Consider the following 19,806-nt stretch of genomic DNA (forward strand, 5'->3'; position numbering starts at 1 on the left):
ACACAACTGCATCACCCGTGCACACACACTGTCCCTCTGCAGCTCGTCTCGCAGTTCAGCTAGATAGCTGGTGCTCGCAGGTAAGTTCTCCATTACCATGTCGACGTAGATATTAGTGTGTTCAAACAGCTCTTTCTCAGCTGGTGTCTCTGCTCTCTCGACTGGCGCCCGTGACAGTGTATCTGCCGTCCACAGACATTTCCCTGCTACATGAGATAAGGAGTAGGAATAGCGCATCAGACGCATTCTGAAGCGCTGGATCCGAGGAGGTAGGGCATCCAGAGCTTGAGACCCCAGGAGACTCAAGAGAGGCTTGTGATCCGTCTCCAGCTGGAAGTGTTTTCCAATCAGGAAGTTGCGAAACCTCTCGCAGGCCCAGGTCAGTCCCAATGCCTCCTTTTCCACTTGTGCATATCTCTGCTCGGTTGGAGTGAGAGACCGCGACATGTAGGCTATTGGCCTCCACTCTTCGTCCCACTTTTGTAGTAGCACTCCTCCAAGCCCGTATGATGATGCGTCTGCTGAAACCTTGCATTCTCTGTTAGGATCGTACATGGCTAGCACAGGTGGCGACGTCAATGCATTCTTCAGATCCTGAAATGCTTTGGCCTGCTCAATGTTCCACATCCAGCAGTTCTTTTTCGACAGGAGATCTCGCAGGGGTTTGTCCCTCTCCGACAGCTGCGGGATAAACTTGCCCAGCTGGTTCACCATGCCGAGAAACAGTGGCGTGCACAGACATTTTGGGGGGCAGGTGCTCAGGGGGAAAGGGAAGGGCACTTTTTAGCACACGCGGAACACCTTATTATAAAAAAGTTACACGCACATGTTGAATGAAATTTTACTTTTATTTGTATCATTCTCTACACGTGAGTTTCCTATAGAAAAAAGTCACACCACCAACAGATAAAATCCACATCCTATATTAACTATACACTGCAAAAATTAATAGGCTTAATATAAGAAATAAATACTTGGTTTGAGCAGATATAAGCTAAATAATCTGCCAGTGCAGTAAGATAATCACACTTGGTAAGATTTCTTAAAATAAGAAAAAATAAATACATATTAGGCAAGTGAGAAATATCTTAAAATAAGTGGTGAAACACTCATTCCAAGTACTGTATGCAAGTCAAATAATCTCAAAACTAGCTTTTCAATTCTTATTTCACCTTTTGTTTCTTTCTCAAATTGAGTGAAAAAAACATAAATCCAGAGCAACTTAACAAGCTGATTCTTCTTAATTCAAGAGTTATGATTAGCTTTTATCTTAAATCAATACATTTAAAATCATACACAGAGAATATTGTTAACAGCATTTATTTGAAGTGTTTGCAGATTCCTTACAATATTTACAATCATAACATAATATTTGCAAAATTAACCTCTGAAACCCAGAGGTAAGAGGCTATGACCTCATTATCTTTGATAACAATGAAATATCTCAATCTCATAAGACAGAACATGGCTGAACAGCCTGAATAGCTCTATTTCTTAATGAAAGCATTCCACTCTGCCATGACTCTTTTGTACGAGCCTGTGGTGTCTCGGTCGTGGATACTGTCCTGTAAGACCTCTGTCTGAATGACAGAGAGAATGGTCGCCACACACTTAGGATAGGTGAGATGCAGGGTATAGTAATAACCCATCAGATACAGCAACCCTTCACCAAGTTCTTCTTTGGCAAATGTAGTGACAGGAGTGTTTCCAATTGCCAGAAGACAGCGGGACCCATCAAAGACCAAAACAGGGCTGAAGAGGGTTCTCTTCTGGAGGTAGATGGCTGGCTCTTCTGTTGGCTGAAGAAGAAAACAAAAAACAGAAGTTTCTTTATGGTATACTAAAAAAGTGAAAAACTGCTTGGGCAAGTGAACTGAGATTTTTTTAAACACCATTATGTACATCTACAGCTCTGGAAAAAATTAAGAGATAGGTTTTTCTGGTTTTACTATTTATAGGTATGCGTTTGAGTAAAATTAACATTTTTGTTTCATTCTATAAAGTGCTGACATTTCTCTCATATTTGAAATTAAAATATTGCCATTTATTGCATTTATTTGCAGAAAATGAAAACTGGTCAAAATAACAAACAAAGATGCAGTGTATTCAGACCTCGAATAATGTAAAAAAAAACATGTTCATATTCATTTTTAAACAACACAACACTTATATTTTAACTAAGGAAGAGTTTAGAAATCATTATTGGTGGGATAATCTCAATCTTTAATCACAGCAGTATTTTTTGTAATCTTTTTGTAATCCTCATAAAATAAGATTTGGTTCAGGTGATCACCTGATCAGTATAAGTAGAATGAGGAGGCTTGTGTTGGAATTGAACAAACACTGGAATGGACTGGCTGCCATAGATGTAGAGATGCTGATTTAAGAAACATTTGTGAGAGTGGTCTCATTTTTTTCCAGAGCTGTATATATCTATGAACACAACCATACTGACATGTGGTATATGAAAACGGAGCTCTAAAGATAGGACCATGGGTCAAGACATGCCAGGTTAAGAAATCATGAAAATAACTTGTGCCTCAGTCACTGTTTAAAGAGTGTGTGCCACTAAACACTTGGGAAATTAATGATTAATGACAATTAATTCTTAACAAAATATGAACAAACTCACCTGAAGGACATGAAGCAATGCCTCACTGGCCTGTCCCATCTTCTTAGGTGGCGCAGACGGTGAGGGGAAGAGTGTGGGTAGTGCCCTGAACAAGGCAATGTTGGATTCCACTAGAACAGAATAAATAAACAAGTTTTAGTTCAAAGTTAGCCAGCATCTGATGAGTTTTTTTTTATTTAACCTTTATTTATTCAGGGTAGGTTTACTGAGAGTGAGGCTCTCTTTTGCAGGAACGCCCTGATCACATTCACACAGTTACACACTCACACCTGGAAGCTGCCCAGTACCACAGTCTTAACTGCCAGCCACTGAGCAGTTGCTCAGGTGGTAATGAGGGAGGAACAAGTGCTGTTTTTTCACTATCCCCACCCAGATTGATCCTAACCTTTAGGCCACCACTGCCCCATGGTTATGGTGAGGTAAAAATGCTTTGCAATGAACAACACTGTCATTCTTTTATCATTTAATCAGTGTTATGCATTGACTACAGTTCTATTAATTGTGTCTGTTGAAACAGCTAAATGTATTAAAGACAGCAAAATGACTTACCTGCACCCAGGCTCATGGGTGGCTTCAACACTTTCCTCCAAACACCATAAAACTGCACCATGGAGCAGAAGTCGGCCCATCTCTTCTTTACTTCATTGATGAACTTGCTGTTGTCCTTAGCCAGAATCCGCCGCAGCTCATCCATCACCTGCAATGCAAATAAGTGTTAAAAACGGCAACAATGCTAGCTTTGTGGAGAAGCCAAAAACAACAAGTGCATATCTTACATGATGAAGCTCTTTGAAACATGGATATGCCTCGAAAATCTTTGCTGGTCTGTCCTCTTCTTTCAGAATGCAACTGTCAATGAAGGCTCTTCTTGATTGAAACTCAAGGTCAAGGATCTGGCAGACAGCATCTTGGTTGGGTTTTGGTTTTTTGTACATCTCCTGCAGAGTCTTGTAATGCCTGGCCTGTGCTGCCGGACTATCTTTGTCCGCTAAAAGGAAATACAAATCAGCAACAGGTATTGGACATGTCATCTGAATGATACGACAGGTTTAAGCCAGCAAACATAACATTTTGATTGTTATACTTAAATTTTTACACAATGGAATCAAATAAGTGAAAACTACTGTCACATCACAATACATCAAAGCCTAATCATAACTTCAATGTAAAGTTTAAATACCTGTAATATATCATTATATACAAAACTATAATAGTATTACCTAGCCTTCGTGTCCATCATTATTGCCAAAATTACACATTTTCACTCACCTGAACTGTCGTCTTCAGAACTGCCCCTAGGTGGCAAAATAATTGTTGATCCACCACTTGAGTCTGCATCATAATCTTCTCCCTGGTCACTTGGAGAGAAGTCAATGTGACGTCTTTTGGTTGAACTGCTTCTCTCTGGTCTGGGCCCCTTCCTCTTCTGTGGGGACTTCACATTCAGAATTCTCTTCTGAAGATAACTGTACATGCTCATCTGTGGTGAAAAAAGTCACTTATTGAAAAAAACATTTTGAATATCACACAACTTTTTAAAAAATAACTTTTCAAGAAAATAATATGGCTAAAATTGCCATCACTTACATGTTTGATGGGTTCATCTTTATCCTGTAGCATGGGATAATACTCCACTAGTCTCTTAGCCATTGCGGTGACCTCATGCTTAGAGGGGTACCTGAGCTCCTCTCCTTGTTGACTTGCTCTTAAGATTGAGATCATGCTGGTAACAGTGTTCCTCACCAGCCTGCATCTCAACTCTTTAGACATTACAGATTCCCCCTCTCTACCTATCTCAAAATGGTGCTTACGAGCCAGTTCCAACTCAGTGTCTGTGTATATAACATATTCTGGTGGACTAGAAAGCTGTAAGGTTTTCTTCAACACAGGAGTGGATGTGTGGGGGGATACTGGAGGTGATCCTTGAAGTGATGACACAGTTCCTGTTTCACCTGGGCCAGCTTTGTCTGGTAAAGTGGCATTCTCATCCTCAGAAAAAAAAAATCAAAACACAATTATTACAAGGTAAATGACAGACACAATTAGAAACAACATGTTACGGTTTAGGGAACTGGACCCTGATGCAGACAGACAAAAAACCCAAAGCCGTAAAACAAAAAAGAGTTTATTAACTCACAGAGGCACCACAGGAACACCCGGCATGGACAGAGACGAACCAAAAAGGCAAAAACTTACCTCATGGCTAATAAGAGCCCACAGTTGTTTCCTCCTGAGAAAGTTCTCTGGCCCAGGAAAAAGGTCTCTTAAATCATCCCGACTGAGGGTGTGGAGTAAGGCCTCATCTATGCTGGCAGCTGTAAACAAAGTCATTACATTTAGCACTAATCAACTTGACAAGGTAAATAAAGTCCAATTGCAGTGTCTGTGTTATTCTATCTATTATCTAAGAATAAATCTAAATAAAAAAATAGTCACTAGGAGTTTTGAGATAGCAAAATAGCTGAAATACATTTTGTTTCTGAGATCGGTATCATCATCCATAATCAATAATTCAGTTAAATGGTAATACACATCAATATTATGTAGCATGCAGCAACACCTAAACATACCATTTAGAACTGAAACAGTAACATCATCCAATTCCTCCATGATGTTAAGGCTCTTTTAGTTGCTCCTGGAAGGCACAAAAAAACAACACAAGTCATGGATAGGTAAAGTTGGATCACTCTAGATCAGTTTTTCAGCCTTTCAGCCGTCAAAAAAGTGACAGAATCTGACACCTGGATAAGCTGCAAGGGTGACTGAGCAAAGGCTAAATTCTATATGTGGAAATGACAAACAATAAGGCAAACAGTAACTTAAATGTCATTATTCAACCATTTACCACCACAGGTGGGGCTGGTCTGCACTTCTCCCAGCACGGCGGAGCAAAAGGGCAAACAAGCGTTATTTGGATAAACTGGCGGAACAACGGGGACCTAAACTGCTACTTTCTCACACGAAAAAGCTTTAAAACACGACGTTACCGGAGCTATAGCGTCATTTAAAACAGAGTTACGACGGATTAAAGTGAGCTATGACGTTAGCGAGGGGAGGTTCACTTCCTGTTTACAAAATAAAAGCGCAAATTCTACCCTCATGGTTTTCTTCATAATAAAAGACAACGGGTGTTTTATTTTTGTGAAAATGACCAGAAGTGCATCACTCACTACGGCTGGCTTGGGTAGCACCGAATTAATCGGAACAAAACATTAAACAGCTGTTATGTTCTGTAACGTTAAGCCAGCCTATGAGCTTTGCGAGATCCCCCCCCCCCCAAAATCGCCTGTGTGGCATCATGCAGGCCTCCCTCAACACATGGCTGCGGTCACAGACTATGGCTGCGGTGACCTGGTCGCTTCATGTGTATTAGCGCCATTCCCCGCAAGTTAGTGTTGATTCCACGTTCCACATTCATAGAGCACATGATAAAAAAAATATCGCGAAAAATGTATCAACAACGTTTAGTTAGTTAGATTAGTCGCAGGTGAAAAGCATAATAAAACACTTCTAACGTTAACCATGTTGTAGCACCCAACCTGCAAAGTCATCTAACATTAGCTAGCTGGATTTCAGATTGAGGAGACCGACTTATTCATTGATACGGCCGCAGTTTTCGCGATGAGTGGAGTAAATGTGAAGAGTAAAACTATAACGTAATTGTAAAATGTATAACTTTATAATTTTTAATATATAGTTGTTTTCTCCTTACCGCAGCAGAATCCAGTCCAGATAGCCTGTAGTTCTCCCAACCGTCACAGGGCAGACGTGACCACATGAGGGTACTGGGGGGGGGGGGGGGGGTTGGTGCAGTGTGCAGTGTGTTAAACGTGTAAAAAAACTGATAATAATGACATACAAACATACATAATTGGCAAATCCTAGAACTATAAATTATATTTTAATTTATAGGCCGGTTATTGATCCCTGTATAATCACATCACGATGCAAATTAAATAATCTTGCTATGATCCACCCCCCCTCCCGCCCAGATTTGGTATTGACCGCTCTAGTCAGTATGTGCCCGCCAAAATTTCGAAAAGTTCAAATGATTCAGATTGAAGCGGTTATGCAGTGCTGTTCTACTTCAAAGATCAAATACCTGGACTACTCCCTTTTGCTATTTGTGTTTTTCTAGTGTATACTAATTTTTCAGATTAGTGGAGATTTTTCGATGGCTTAAACATCTTCTGTCAGCATTCATCTGTCCAGCGGATTTCTTTTTCAACGAAACATGGCCTGTTGGAGGTGTGTGATTTGCTTTGTTTTCGTTGCCTTAACATTGAAGTCCCTCTTGAGCCATATTAACACAGCACATAGTCGCAGTCCCGATTTCCGTGTTATATGCGGGATTGATGGCTGTACTGCTGAATACAGAGTCTTCGACTCCTTTTACTACCATATTAGACGCACACATACTCTATATTTTGCCACCGGACACCCACCTACTGGATGGATGACATCAGCTACACCTGACCTATCTCGGGTTGGAAGTGAACATTTTGACATCCCAGTTTTTTCTGACTGTGCCACTGAAACACGGGGAATGCAAAGGACCAACAGTGAAGGCAACACACCTGTCATCGCAAATGACATGTTGAACCCAGAGCCTACATGTCATCAGATTCCACACCCTGATAATCAGGTAAGGTCTAATATTGTCAATTTTGTATGACAATGTTATTCAACATTTGATGTGAACCAGTCTTATATGTACATAGTATATTATTAACACAACATATTTACAGGAAGGAGCTGGTGCATCAAGTGCAAATATCAGACGTGCAGCTGCATTTGCCATCAATGTGAGGGAGAGATGTCACCTGTCTCAGGTATTGCACATAACCCAGTGTTAATATTATTATAATGTTAACATCATGGTTACATGTTTATCCTTTAATAATATTAAAAGTGCTGTAGGAAAATTGATTTTATAAAGCAAGTATTAAAATGCTCTATATTCTTAGATTATACACTATAGAGTGTTTGGTGACTCTGGAAAAAGTGTAATTTCATATTCCCACTGTCAGAGTAACAACAGCCCCATATTTATCCTCAATTTCAATATTTTTCAAAACTTAATGTTAGCTTTAATTGTTGTAATGCTGGTGCAACAGGGGGGACATATTTTGATGTAATTTTGAATATGCAAATGCTCCACATTGTTCAAGGACAGTGACCATTTTGGTATGATCAATCTTCAAATGAGTCTTAAGAATGGTTATGCTAGTTGTATTGGACAAACATCATGTATCTTACACTTCATTCTTGACTGTGTTTCAGAGGAGCGTCAACAACATTGTTTCTGAAGTCCAGCAGTATCAAACTACTCTTCTGAGCACCTTGAGGGACACAATGAAGAGGATCTTTGAAAGACATTCAGACAGTGTGGAGCAGCTACAAGAGGAAGTACTGGCAACATTAGACAATTTTCAAGATCCTTTCTCCTTCATGGCCACCACATACATGCAAGACAGCACCATCCAGAGGCTTTTTAACCCAGTTAAACCAGAGGAGGTAGTTATGTCTCAGAGGGTTTGTCGAGTTAAAAAAGGACAATCAAGAGTTCTTGGAATTAAAAACAGAAGCTTTTACTATATATCCCTGGTTAAGAGTCTTGAACAGCTGTTGTCCAATTCTAGGATTTTTGATATGATCCGCACCACGCCACAGAGTTGTCACAAAGATGGATTTTTGTATGATATTGTTGATGGGAGCCTTTTCAAATCCCACCCACTGTTTTCAGTGAAACCTTCTGCTTTACAGATCATTTTATACACTGATGAAATAGAGATCTGCAATCCTCTCGGGTCACATGCTTCAGTAAATAAATTACTGATGGTTTATTATACTTTAGGAAACATAAACCCCAAGTTTAGGTCAAAGCTGGCTGCAATCAGACTCCTTGCTATAGCAAAAGCTGATGATATTGACAAATGTGGTGTTGATTTTGTATTACAAAGAATTGATGAAGACTTAAAGTTGCTGTATAATGGTGTCACAATCCAAACACAGAGTGGTGGATTCGAGTTATTTGGTGCTGTAATTTCAGTGTGTGGTGACACACTTGCGCAGCATGAGCTTGCTGGTTTCAAGGAAGGAGTTGGTTTTGCATACAGTAAGTGTAGGCATTGTGAATGTACCTTTGAGGAAATGCAAATTAATTTTAATGAAGAGCGCTTTCCAAAAAGGACAATGGAAAAACATATTCAACAGTGCCATGAAATAGAAAAGGCCAGCACAGACTTCTTGAAATCGGCCCTCAAAACCACCTATGGTATAAACAGAAGGAGCAAGCAGGTTGATTTTCCAGCCTTTGACCTCATTCGGCAAACTCCACAGGACATAATGCACATCATTCTTGAGGGTGTTGCACCAATGGAAGTTTAGTGTGTGATAAAATACCTTGTTCTGTCTGGACAGATGGAGTTGGATGTGTTCAATTCAGCCATGCAAAGTTTTCCTTTGTCACCAGTAGATGTACGTGACAAACCCTGCCCTATAAGTGTCAGTACCTTGGCATCAAATGATAACAAACTTAAACAGTCCTCAGGGCAAATGCTGATATTGCTGAAGATCATGCCTTTTCTGCTGAATACTATAGAGAAAAATGAGTATGTTCAGTTTGTTTTGGACTTAATTGAGATAGTTCATATACTTTTTGCTCCTGTTTTATCTGTGCAGACTGTATTAAGACTGAGAAGTATGATTGAACAGCATTTGAAACAGTTTAAGCAACTTTTTCCTGAGAATAATGTCATTCCTAAGCAACATTACCTGCTGCATCTCCCTTCCCAAATTCTTTCCCTGGGCCCTATGATAAGACACATGTGCATGAGATTTGAGTCAAAGCACTGTTTTTTCAAACAGTGGTCATCTAAATTGAACTTCAAAAATGTCTAAGTCACTTGTGAAACATAATCAGCTTTTTGAATGCTGTCAAAATGAAATGGGTATGGAGCATCCGATTTTTTTACATGAGAAAGAATTGGGTCCTGTCTCAGAAGTAGCAAATATGGAGTATGTTAATGCAAAGATGAGATTTTTTGGGGATTTATGGCATACAACACACAGTCAAAGTAAAGTGGCTTATTCTCAATGGGAACAAGTACATAAGTGACAGGTCTCTAATAATCACCACTACAAATGAGACAGTGCCTGTCTTCGGATTTATAAAAAACATTTATGTGGTAAACAGCTCATTGTATTGTTTTGAGTACCAGCTTTATGAGACAGTGGGTTGGAATAGAGGTCTTTTAGCCTATGAAGTTGCAGTGCCTAATCTTGCTCAAGCAACAGAGTTCATCGATGCTGAAAAACTAGTGGATCATACATCATATTACCCTGTCAGTTTCAAAAACACCACGTATGTTCTGACAAAATATTATCTTGGTGATGTTGCTCTACTTAAACAGTGAAATGAATGTGAATAAACATGTTACAACTGTGACCAGAGTGTGTGTGAATGCTTACTGGGAGGTCTTGAAAGAAGTTTTCTAAGCTAAGAAGTGGTCATGAAAGAGTATCTGACATAATTCAGCTTACTTTCTGTGGAAAATATATAGTTTTAGGATCTACTTACTAACTAAGAAATAAAAAGACACATTCTCAAAACAAGAATAATAATCTTACTCATTCTGTGCTTGCATAGTATATTGCTCTCAAAACAAGATCAAAAAGACTTTTTGGCTAGATACAAGATTGGAAGACTTGGTTAGATTGTTAATTTTTGCAGTGTATACAGTCATTGTTAAGTCCCAAGATGAACTCTAGACATCTCGGCGAAGTAGATAAACTTCACTTTGCCCTCCACTGTCTTCTGTTTACCCTCCACTTCTTGCTGCGTACTGCTTTAAAGCAGCATCCTTCTATGTTACCTGGCTGGTGGGAACACGGGAGAAGATGCCTGTCTGCGACCGTGCCTGCTATGCTGGAGACGCTTCTGTTTACTGAAGCGCATGTGGTGCCCTGCGCATGCCAGCGCGAGTGCACGTGACAAAGGAAGAGAATTGAGTCTGGTCTGTGCAAGGGGGACGTGAATCATTTTTGGGCATTGTTTCAGTCGTTTTTAATCGCTTAGGTTTTTAAAAGATCATTTCAAAACCGGCCTCAGTAAAATGTTAATATTAAAAAAAAAAAAAGTTTCAAAAGGGCATTTTCGTTGATAAAGGGCAAAAGTCCTGGTGCGTTAGCACCACCTAGTGTCTATGTGTGCACGCCACTGCCGAGAAAGGATCTTACTTCGCTCACTGTTGTCGGTTCCTGCATCCTCTTTACAGCCTCTGTCTTGACTGGGTCTGGGCTGATGCCGCTGGCAGAGACCACATGGCCTAGAAAGCTCACCTCTGACCTTGACAGGTCACATCTCTCGATGTTCAGGGTGATGCCTGCCTTTTGGATCTTCTCCAGCACAGCATGCAGGCGGTCGTCATGCTCTGCCTGTGTACGTCCCCACACCAGCACATCATCTATGTGGCACACCACACCCTCGAGCCCTTCTGTGACCTCTGTCACCATTCTGTTCTGGAAGTGCTCGGGAGCCGATGCTATCCCGAAAGGAAGACGCTTGAAGAAAAAGCGTCCAAAGGGTGTGATGAAGGTTGTCAATTTCACTGAATCATCTGTTAGGGGAATTTGCCAAAACCCCATATTCGCATCCAGCTTACTAAAAATTCTGGCTCCAGCCAGCATTCCCAGTGTTTCTTCCACTGATGGCAGGATAAACTTCTCCCGACGTACCGACTCGTTCAGTTTAGTGAGATCAACACATATGCGTACAGCACCTGTTTTTTTTGGCACCACCACGATACCAGCACACCAGTCTGTCGGCTCCTCAATCCTGCATATCACCCCGAGGTCTTCCATGCGGGACAGTTCCTGCTTGACTTTACCCATCAATGGCAATGGGATCCTCCTAGATGTTTTGAGTGAGAACGGTTGAGCCCCTGGTTTCAGCTTTATGGCGTATGGCTGACGCATTTCTCCAAGTCCGCTGCATATTCTTGGGTAGGTTTGCTTTAATGTCTCCACAGTGACACTGTCCAGTCTGGCAACTAGCCCCAGCTTACAGCTCACGTATCTTCCCAGCAAGGCAGTGTGTAGATTACGCACAACATATACGTCCTCCATCTCTGCTTTCTTAACTCTCCTCAGCAGCAGCCTAACAACACCCACAACATCCAGTGGACTCTTACCTGGTCCCAAGAGTGGCTTTGTTGCTTTTCGGAGTATTGGTGGATTGTTCTTGAATATCTCCAGGAACACAGCGTGTGGCAAGACTGTGACGTCGGCACCTGTATCGATTTTGAACGTCACACTGCTGTCATGGATGCCTATGCTGACTGTCCATGGTTCACCATTTGCTGTGATGCTGCCAAGGAAGATTGCATCGTCCTCCTCTTCTTCAACTTCATGCACAGATTTTGGTGCTCTGCACACGCGACTGTAGTGACCCATTTTGCCACATGCATGGCATTTACTTTCATTTGCAGGACAATCTCGTGCAGGATGAGATGGAGTACTGCCACATTTGTAACACTGCGCTTTCCCTATGCTATTTCGGGCATTGTGTGGCTCATTTACGTGCTGAGGTTTGTTTGTAGCAGGCTTGCTGGTCTTGAGCATTCTGACCCTATCCACAGACTTAGCATCACTTGCCTGTGTTCTGGTGTCACCCCGCAGTGAAACTTGCTGCTTTTTGACCTCCTCGCTTTGGCGTGCCATTCTAACAGCTTTGTCCAAGGTAAGGTCTGCGTCCAGCTGCATGCGTTCGGACAGCCGGTTATCTAACAGTCCAACAACGAGTCTGTCTCGGATAAGATCGTCATGTAGCACACCGTAGCTGCAATGTTCTGCTAGCGTGTATAAAGCAGTGACAAACGAGTCTACTAGCTCTCCTTCTCTCTGTATGCGCAAGTTAAACTTAGCACGCTCGTAAATTACGTTTTTCTTGACCACAAAGAAACTTTGAAAGCCATCACGTACCCCTTTGTAAGTGCTTTCCTGAATAGCCGTTAAAGTTAGCCCACGTAAGATGTCATCCGCTTCGTCCCCCATGCAGTATATCAATGTATTGACTTGGTTCTCTTCAGAGCTTGCATTTAGGTTACTTGCCAGGCGAAATCTTTCGACTCTCCGGATACATTTATCCCACTATTGCGGCTTTGAAAAGTCGAAGGATTCCGGTGGCTGGATATTAAATGTAGCGCATGGTCCCGTTGTTGCTGCCGTTGGCTGCCGACCTCTGCTACTATCCTCTTCTCCGTCGCTCATCCTGACCTTCTCTTTCTTTAGTTTGCAGGTTTAAAATGGTCCTTTTCCGTGGCTTCTCCCTCACGCTAACTACAGGACTTCTGACACCATGTCGTGTTATTAAATAACTTGCGCGGAGTCCAACTGTAAAGCGTGAATGTTTATTTCACCAAGTGCCTCCCCATACTCAACTCCCGCCGCTCCTCCTACCCTGACGTTCCACCTCTGACGTCATCCTACAGGTCTCCCAAACTCTACTTAAAACAGTTACACCACAATATGTAAAACATTCACGCATTTCTTTTTTTTTACATTAGCTCACTAAAACTCGGTAACTAGTAAGCAAGAAAAAGCCTTACCTCCAACAGCTGGTATTATCGTTGCGGGAAGTGCTTCAGAAACTGCCGTAAAGCAGTACCTCTGACAGTATGACGATGTGTGACGTCATCGTATTTTTTTAAGACCTTTTTAGAACAGATACGTGACCTTAAAAAATGCAATATTCAGCTGAGTTTATTATTTTAGCCCCACCTTTTGAACGCAACTTTCAAATTACTTGACAAAAAATTACATCGTGAGAAAAGTGGATTCTGAGGATAAAACCCCATAGGCTTCCATTCATTCTGGACTCGCCTACGAGCGCCCCGCGTGGACAGAGATTATTACTGCAACTAGAGATGCACCGATCAATCGGCCGCCGATTAAAAAAGCCGGTTTTGTATCCAATCGGCCACAATCGGTGACCGGCCGGTCACTGTCGTAATTTCCGGTTTTCGGCCGATCAAACTCACCCGCATGCGCGGTGCGTAGTAGCTCAAGGTGCCCAGAGCGCGGAAAGAAAACATGTCGCATTAAAATCTGAAAGGACGCACTAAACTCACTATCCATGCGTCCCGGGGACGCATCTCATTTTCCCCATGAAAAACGATACATTGTGAACATTAAACAACTCGTGTTTAATGTACAGTAACTGGCCAAAGAAACCTTCTTGTGAGCAGGCCGGACAAGCGCTGTTTCAACCCTCTGCGCATCTACTCGACGCAGACGCAGACGTGATCCCCTGTACAAAGTATCGCGACATGCTAATTTAGCCGCTACCAAAACAACTAGCTCGTCACCGCTGATTTCATTTCAACAATTAAAAATACGAACTTCATAGTAAATAAACCCACGTTTCAACTGCTCGATGCTGTGCTCATTCGTGTCGATTATGTTGTAACGTTTAGGGGACGTGCTGTAATGAAATAAATGAAACATAATCCGGTGGTGGTGATGAAAACGACATTGAACGGCAGCCGCCATATTGTTATGCCCAAACGGCGCCTGCGCATACATCGCGCTTCCAACGAGATCCAGTTTTTCTCGAGAAACAGGCAGAGAAGAGAGAACGCAAAAATACCACCAAAGAAAAAGATTAAACCTATTGCAGGTCAGCAAACTATTGCAGCTGCATTTTCTGTCCCCACTACCTCTGCACTCCTCCCTGACTCTGATCAGCCTAGAGAGAGTACCTCAACATTGCCTGTACCTACTTCTGCCTCCCCCTCTACTGAGCCTGATGAGCCCACTGCAGAAGAAGTGCCTCAACCTTCTACATGTTCCTCCCAAAAAAAGCGAACTTTTCTGAAGCAGTGGCTCACCACATACTACAAATGGCTGCGCTTTTCAGATGACAATTTCATGTATTGAGTTTAACACTATTAATTTAATTTAAGAAATAGACTAATAATAAAAAAGAAACACATTTTTTAAACTGGGGAGTCGGGACCCATTGAATTTCTCAGGGACCCACCCAACTCGCCACCTGTGGGTCCCGGGGACTCACTACATTGAAAACCTATCAACATCACTGCTATTATATGATTATAATTATTTCTTAGAAAATCGGTATCGGAAAAACCGGTTTTGGCAGGTCAGACCTCCTTAAAAACCGGAAATCGGTATCGGCCAAGAATTTTGCAATCGGTGCATCTCTAACTGCAACCATTCCAGAAAACCGGAACTAACCAGCGAGTGCCCATTCTCCTCATATTAGACTATAGCTGTGTTCGAAATCGTTCCCTATCATGGATGTAGTGCACTAAATAGAGTGCACGCCATTTTGTAGGGTGTTCGAATTCTCAGTGGTCCACTATATAGGGCACTGTAGTGCCGGAGGAAAAGGAGGACGTAGGCAACTTAATTATAACTGTTTAATCAAAAGAAACAGATCTGGGGCCGTATTCACAAAGCATTTTATCTTACCGCTAGGAGTGCTCCTAACTCGCACTAAAACATTTTACGTAGGAGTTTTTTCTTAAAAGTTATTCACAAAGCCGCTGAGACCTACTCTTACTAAGGAAAAATCACAGAGTGAACTAAGAGTGACGCGCCGTTGCTATGGATTACGTCAATTCTCGTGCACGAGTTTAGAAGCGGTCAGTTCGGTGATTGGTTGTTCAGACGAGCCCACTGAATCACCGAAAAACAAGGAAATAGCCTAGGCTAGAAATTAATTCCTATTAAGTAGTTATAGTGCAGTTAGCAGAATACACGCATGATGACAATTTTGTGCAGACCACGATAATGACGTTGTAGCCTGCACGTTCAAGAGAGAAAGAAAGCAAACAATAAAAATACGTAAAATCTAAAAGAAAATAAATGTTACGAACTACCCAAGTGTTGACTGATTTGTGCCAAGGTGTTTACCTAAAATGTGTTTTCAAAGTGATCCCTTAATGCCTGTCCACTCGGTTCCACACGGCCAAATTCCTTGTAATGTTGATCGCCATCATCATCATCATCATCATCGTCTGGCTGTGGAAAGTTCCTCCGCTTGCAGAGGTTGTGTAGAATGGCACATACAGTGATTACTGTGCTTGCCCTCTCTGGGGTGAGGCGTATTTCGCCGTGGAGGACATGAAACCGACGTTTCATCTGCCCAATTCCTCTCTCCACAACATTAAAGTATAACATGTAAGTGATTACGCAGATTACGCTTAGTCCTAGGACTATACGTAATCTGCGTAATCACTTACATGTTACACTTTAACTGTGCTCCCGGTTGTGGATTGAGGTAGGGTGTCTAGAGCCACGTCTTGCATGGATAGTCACTGTCACCCAGCAAGTGACACCCAACTGGTACATCTCAAAAAGCTGCCTCAGACCGCTCACCATTAAAATGCGCGAATCATGGGTAGCTGAAGATCCAGGCCAATTTGCATCAAAAACAACCTGCGTGTTGATGGAATGCACTTTCTTCCTATTGACGAACACGTCCTTGTCTTTTGATGGCGCAATTATTTCTATTTTTTATAAGTTATATTTTTATTTTTATAACTTATAATTTGTATAACATTTTATTTCGGGACTAATCGGATTATTCCTGTTAGTCGGGGATGTTATTGCATCACGCATTAACTCCACAATAAATTGAATACCCTAACATTTCGTCTCGCAGGCATTTTAAGATTCTTTGTGAATAGGTCTTACTGAGTTAGGAGTCCTCTTGAGGACTTTTTAAGCTCTCCTAGACTTAGGTGCTACTTTTAGTCCTAAAATGTAAGAGTGACACGCCCATTATTTTTAGGAGTTACTCCTAAATTCGCCAGTTAGGACCATAGACATCTTATAGGTAGACGGAGCATCGAATGCTACCGCCTACTGGCGCTGACGAGACGCGGGGCCGCCATCTTGGAGTGGTCATCCGCTCCACACAGTGTAATCCGTTTGGCTGGAGCAATGAACTGTCAGCGCATTTAATTAATCATACCTCACTGAATACCACAGATTTTCATGCGGTTTTTTGTCATACGTGTAGCTATGATAAAGGCCACATGGTTTGGCGTGTTTTATTATTCAATACTAATTATACCAATAGTACGGTAATGTTAAATCTTGCTTGTGAAAAGTAATCCCCCGATTCCTATTATGGATTGTCCGCCGATTTGAGCAGGAATACGCTGAACAACAGCCCGGCATCCTGTTTCTGCTGCTGTTGCTGCTCCCGGTTGACCACTCCAAGATGGCGGCCGTATTTCCCGCTTCCCAGCAGCCAATGCTCCGTCTATCTATTATGCCGCTTTTCCACTGCATGGTACCAGCTCGACACGACTCGACTCGACTCGACTCAGCTCGCCTTTTTTGCGTTTCCACCGCGATCTAGTACTTCAAGTGGCTGCTTTTTCTAGTACCGCCTCGCTCTAGGTTCCAAGCGGCTGAGCCGATGCTAAAATGTGACGTCGGCAGACGGCCGGCCACTGATTGGCCAGAGAGTGTGACGAAGTCACGAGAGCGACATGGCAACCATGCTGGTAACGATAGAACAGCCATAGTAGCGCCGCAGCCAACATATTCCACTTCTTCAACATGCCAGCTAATAATACGAACACGAATACCATCGCATCGATGTTCTCCATTGTTGTTATGTGGGTTCTGTCCATGTGTGGGTTACGTAGGTGTTGTTTGCGTCGCGTACAAAAATACGTCACGGCCCTTTCGCGCAGACGACCCCGCCCACGTCCCGGAGGTACTATTTGCGGTGGAAAAGCACCCGCGCTGCTACCGTGTCGAGTCGTGTCGAGTCGTGTTGTGTCGAGTCGAGCTACATGTGCGGTGGAAAAGCGGCATAAGATGTCTATGGTTAGGACCTACTTTTAGCCCTAAGATCCTTTGTGAATACGGCCCCAGAACAAACAGTCACAGTAGCTGTGTTCGAAATCGTTCCCTATCCACTCACTCACTATTCCCTATATAGTGTTCATGATATAGTGCACTATTTAGGGAACGAACAAACGAGAATTCGGTCACTACGCTTAAGATTTCTAAACGTCATTTGCGTCAGTAAATGCGCCGGGTATTTGTGTGACGCAGACAGATGCGCCAACATCATGTAAACAAACCGGGCACTCACGACGAAAGCTGGAGGTTGTATTGATGTTGAATGTTACATTTCCTTGTTTAATTAATTTTGAATGTTAAATATTCTATGTTAAATCCCAAATAAATTTTTGACATTTCTAAACGAAAGCCTGAGACTCCATCATTAAATGTATTTCTTTTCGCGGTTATTCAGCTTCTTCTTCTCCTCCGGGAAAACACGACCGCATTGCATTGTGGTATACGGGAGTAACATGTAGGGTACATCGTATGTACCCTATTTTAAGTCCACTATATAGTGCCCTATATAGTGGACCACTGAGAATTCGAACACCCTACAAAATGGCGTGCACCCTATTTAGTGCACTACATCCATGATAGGGAACGATTTCGAACACAGCTAGTGCATGGCTAGATCGCTGTGTAACACTCTAACGCGTCCCCCTAGCCCCCCGTGACGTCTAACCAGTTCCCTCCCACTCGATCCGTAAGAGGGGAACACGAACCTATAATGTAGTCACTACAGCACTATATAGTGGACTTAAAATAGGGTACATACGTGTTCCCTACATGTTACTCCCGTATACCACAATGCAATGCGGTTGTATTTTTCCAGGGGAGAAGAAGAAGCTGAATAACCGCGAAAACGAATACATTTAATGATGGAGTCTCCGGCTTGTGTTAAGAAATGTCAACAATTTATTTGGGATTTAACATAGAATATTTAACATTCAAAATTAATTAAAAAAAACTTGAACAAGGAAATGTAACATTCAACATCAATGCATCTCCAGCCCGGTTTGTTTAGATGATGTCGGCGCATCACGTCACACAAATACCAGGCGCATTTACTGACGCAAATGACGTTTAGAAATGTTCAGCGTAGTGTCCGATTTCTCGTTCCCCATTCCCTATATAGTGCACTAGGCCTATATCATGTACACTATATAGGGCATAGGGAACGAGTGTATAGGGAACGATTTCGAACACAGCTATTCTCTGGTCATTCCCCCTCCAAACGGAAACAGCGTGCTGTGCAGCAGGCGCAATGCACTGTGGTAGTTTGAGGATTTCTTACTTTTGAGCCAGAGAGACACATCTGGCTAGGATGAATCGATTTCCATTTTCTTTGCACATTTATAATACATAGACAATTTTACTTAATATAACCTTCATATCGCCAACGTTGAAGTATCCCTTTAACTAGGGAATGGCTCTGTCACGTTAAAATTGTACCGGGGGAGAAAATTGTACCGGCCTACGTCATCGTTTGTTTACATCCTGACAACCTGACAACCTGCACGGCAACAGACGACGCGATGCAGAAAACATGTTTCCAAACGACGAAATAACATAATACAGATAGCGGATCGCTATCTGTATTATGATAGATAGCGATAACACTTGTTTTTACTTTATATTTGTAATATATTTAATTGTTTAATCGAAACAATAAAAAAATTTGCCCACGATACGGGCGATCGTGTCGAATGACGCGTCAAATCACGTAGGAAGGTTCTTGAACATTCTAGACTATGAAACCTGCTTAAAACACTCAGTTTACTAGCTAAATTCAATTAAACAATTCAATACAATACAAATATAAAGTAAAAACAAGTGTTATCTAGCGATCCGTTATCTGTATTATGTTTCAAGAACCCTCCTACGTCATTTGACGCGATCGCCCGTTTCGCGGGCAAAACATTTGTCATTTGACGCGATCGCCCGTTTTGCGGGCAAATTTTTTTATTGTTTCGATTAAACAATTAAATACAATACAAATATAAAGTAAAAACAAGTGTTATCGCTATCTATCATAATACAGATAGCGATCCGGTATCTGTATTATGTTATTTCGTCGTTTGGAAACATGTTTTCTGCATCGTGTCGTCTGTTGCCGGGCAGGTTGTCAGGATGTAAACAAACGATGACGTAGGCCGGTACAATTTTCGCCCCCGGTACAATTTTAACGTGACAGCTCCCCTTATTTCAGCGCACACACACACACACACACACACACACACACACACACACACACACACACACACACACACACACACACACAC

The 19,806-nt window shown here is 42.0% G+C and overlaps 2 protein-coding genes across 3 annotated transcripts in view; one reads left to right on the forward strand and one right to left on the reverse strand.

The window, feature by feature from the left end:
* Window positions 1-819: 819 nt before the first annotated feature.
* LOC130406507 (uncharacterized) overlaps window positions 820-19,806 on the reverse strand; it is a 31,368-nt gene continuing 12,381 nt past the window's right edge. The window contains exons 2-10 of one of the 2 annotated variants that reach the window (XM_056612129.1): window positions 6,345-6,417; window positions 5,203-5,267; window positions 4,829-4,947; window positions 4,220-4,621; window positions 3,902-4,112; window positions 3,409-3,620; window positions 3,182-3,329; window positions 2,633-2,742; window positions 820-1,799 (exon numbers count right to left, since the gene is read on the reverse strand). In XM_056612129.1, coding sequence (XP_056468104.1) covers window positions 1,488-1,799; window positions 2,633-2,742; window positions 3,182-3,329; window positions 3,409-3,620; window positions 3,902-4,112; window positions 4,220-4,621; window positions 4,829-4,947; window positions 5,203-5,242 — 1,554 coding nt within the window. In that variant the 5' untranslated portion in view covers window positions 5,243-5,267; window positions 6,345-6,417 and the 3' untranslated portion in view covers window positions 820-1,487. Of the gene's footprint in view, window positions 1,800-2,632; window positions 2,743-3,181; window positions 3,330-3,408; window positions 3,621-3,901; window positions 4,113-4,219; window positions 4,622-4,828; window positions 4,948-5,202; window positions 5,849-6,344; window positions 6,418-19,806 lie in introns of those variants that run through there. The other variant, XM_056612130.1, reaches the window with a different exon arrangement.
* On the forward strand, window positions 7,356-10,224 carry LOC130406527 (uncharacterized). Its single transcript, XM_056612158.1, has 2 exons — window positions 7,356-7,464; window positions 7,916-10,224. The coding sequence occupies exon 2, from the start codon at window positions 7,988-7,990 to the stop codon at window positions 9,020-9,022; it is 1,035 nt and encodes a 344-aa protein (XP_056468133.1). The 5' UTR covers window positions 7,356-7,464; window positions 7,916-7,987; the 3' UTR covers window positions 9,023-10,224.

This window comes from Gadus chalcogrammus, chromosome 16, assembly GCF_026213295.1.
Source record: "Gadus chalcogrammus isolate NIFS_2021 chromosome 16, NIFS_Gcha_1.0, whole genome shotgun sequence".
NCBI classification, from domain to species: domain Eukaryota; kingdom Metazoa; phylum Chordata; class Actinopteri; order Gadiformes; family Gadidae; genus Gadus; species Gadus chalcogrammus.

Excerpts from the sequence above, each read along its gene's own strand:
- LOC130406527 (XM_056612158.1), top strand. The coding sequence starts at position 7,988 with ATGAAGAGGATCTTTGAAAGACATTCAGACAGTGTGGAGCAGCTACAA.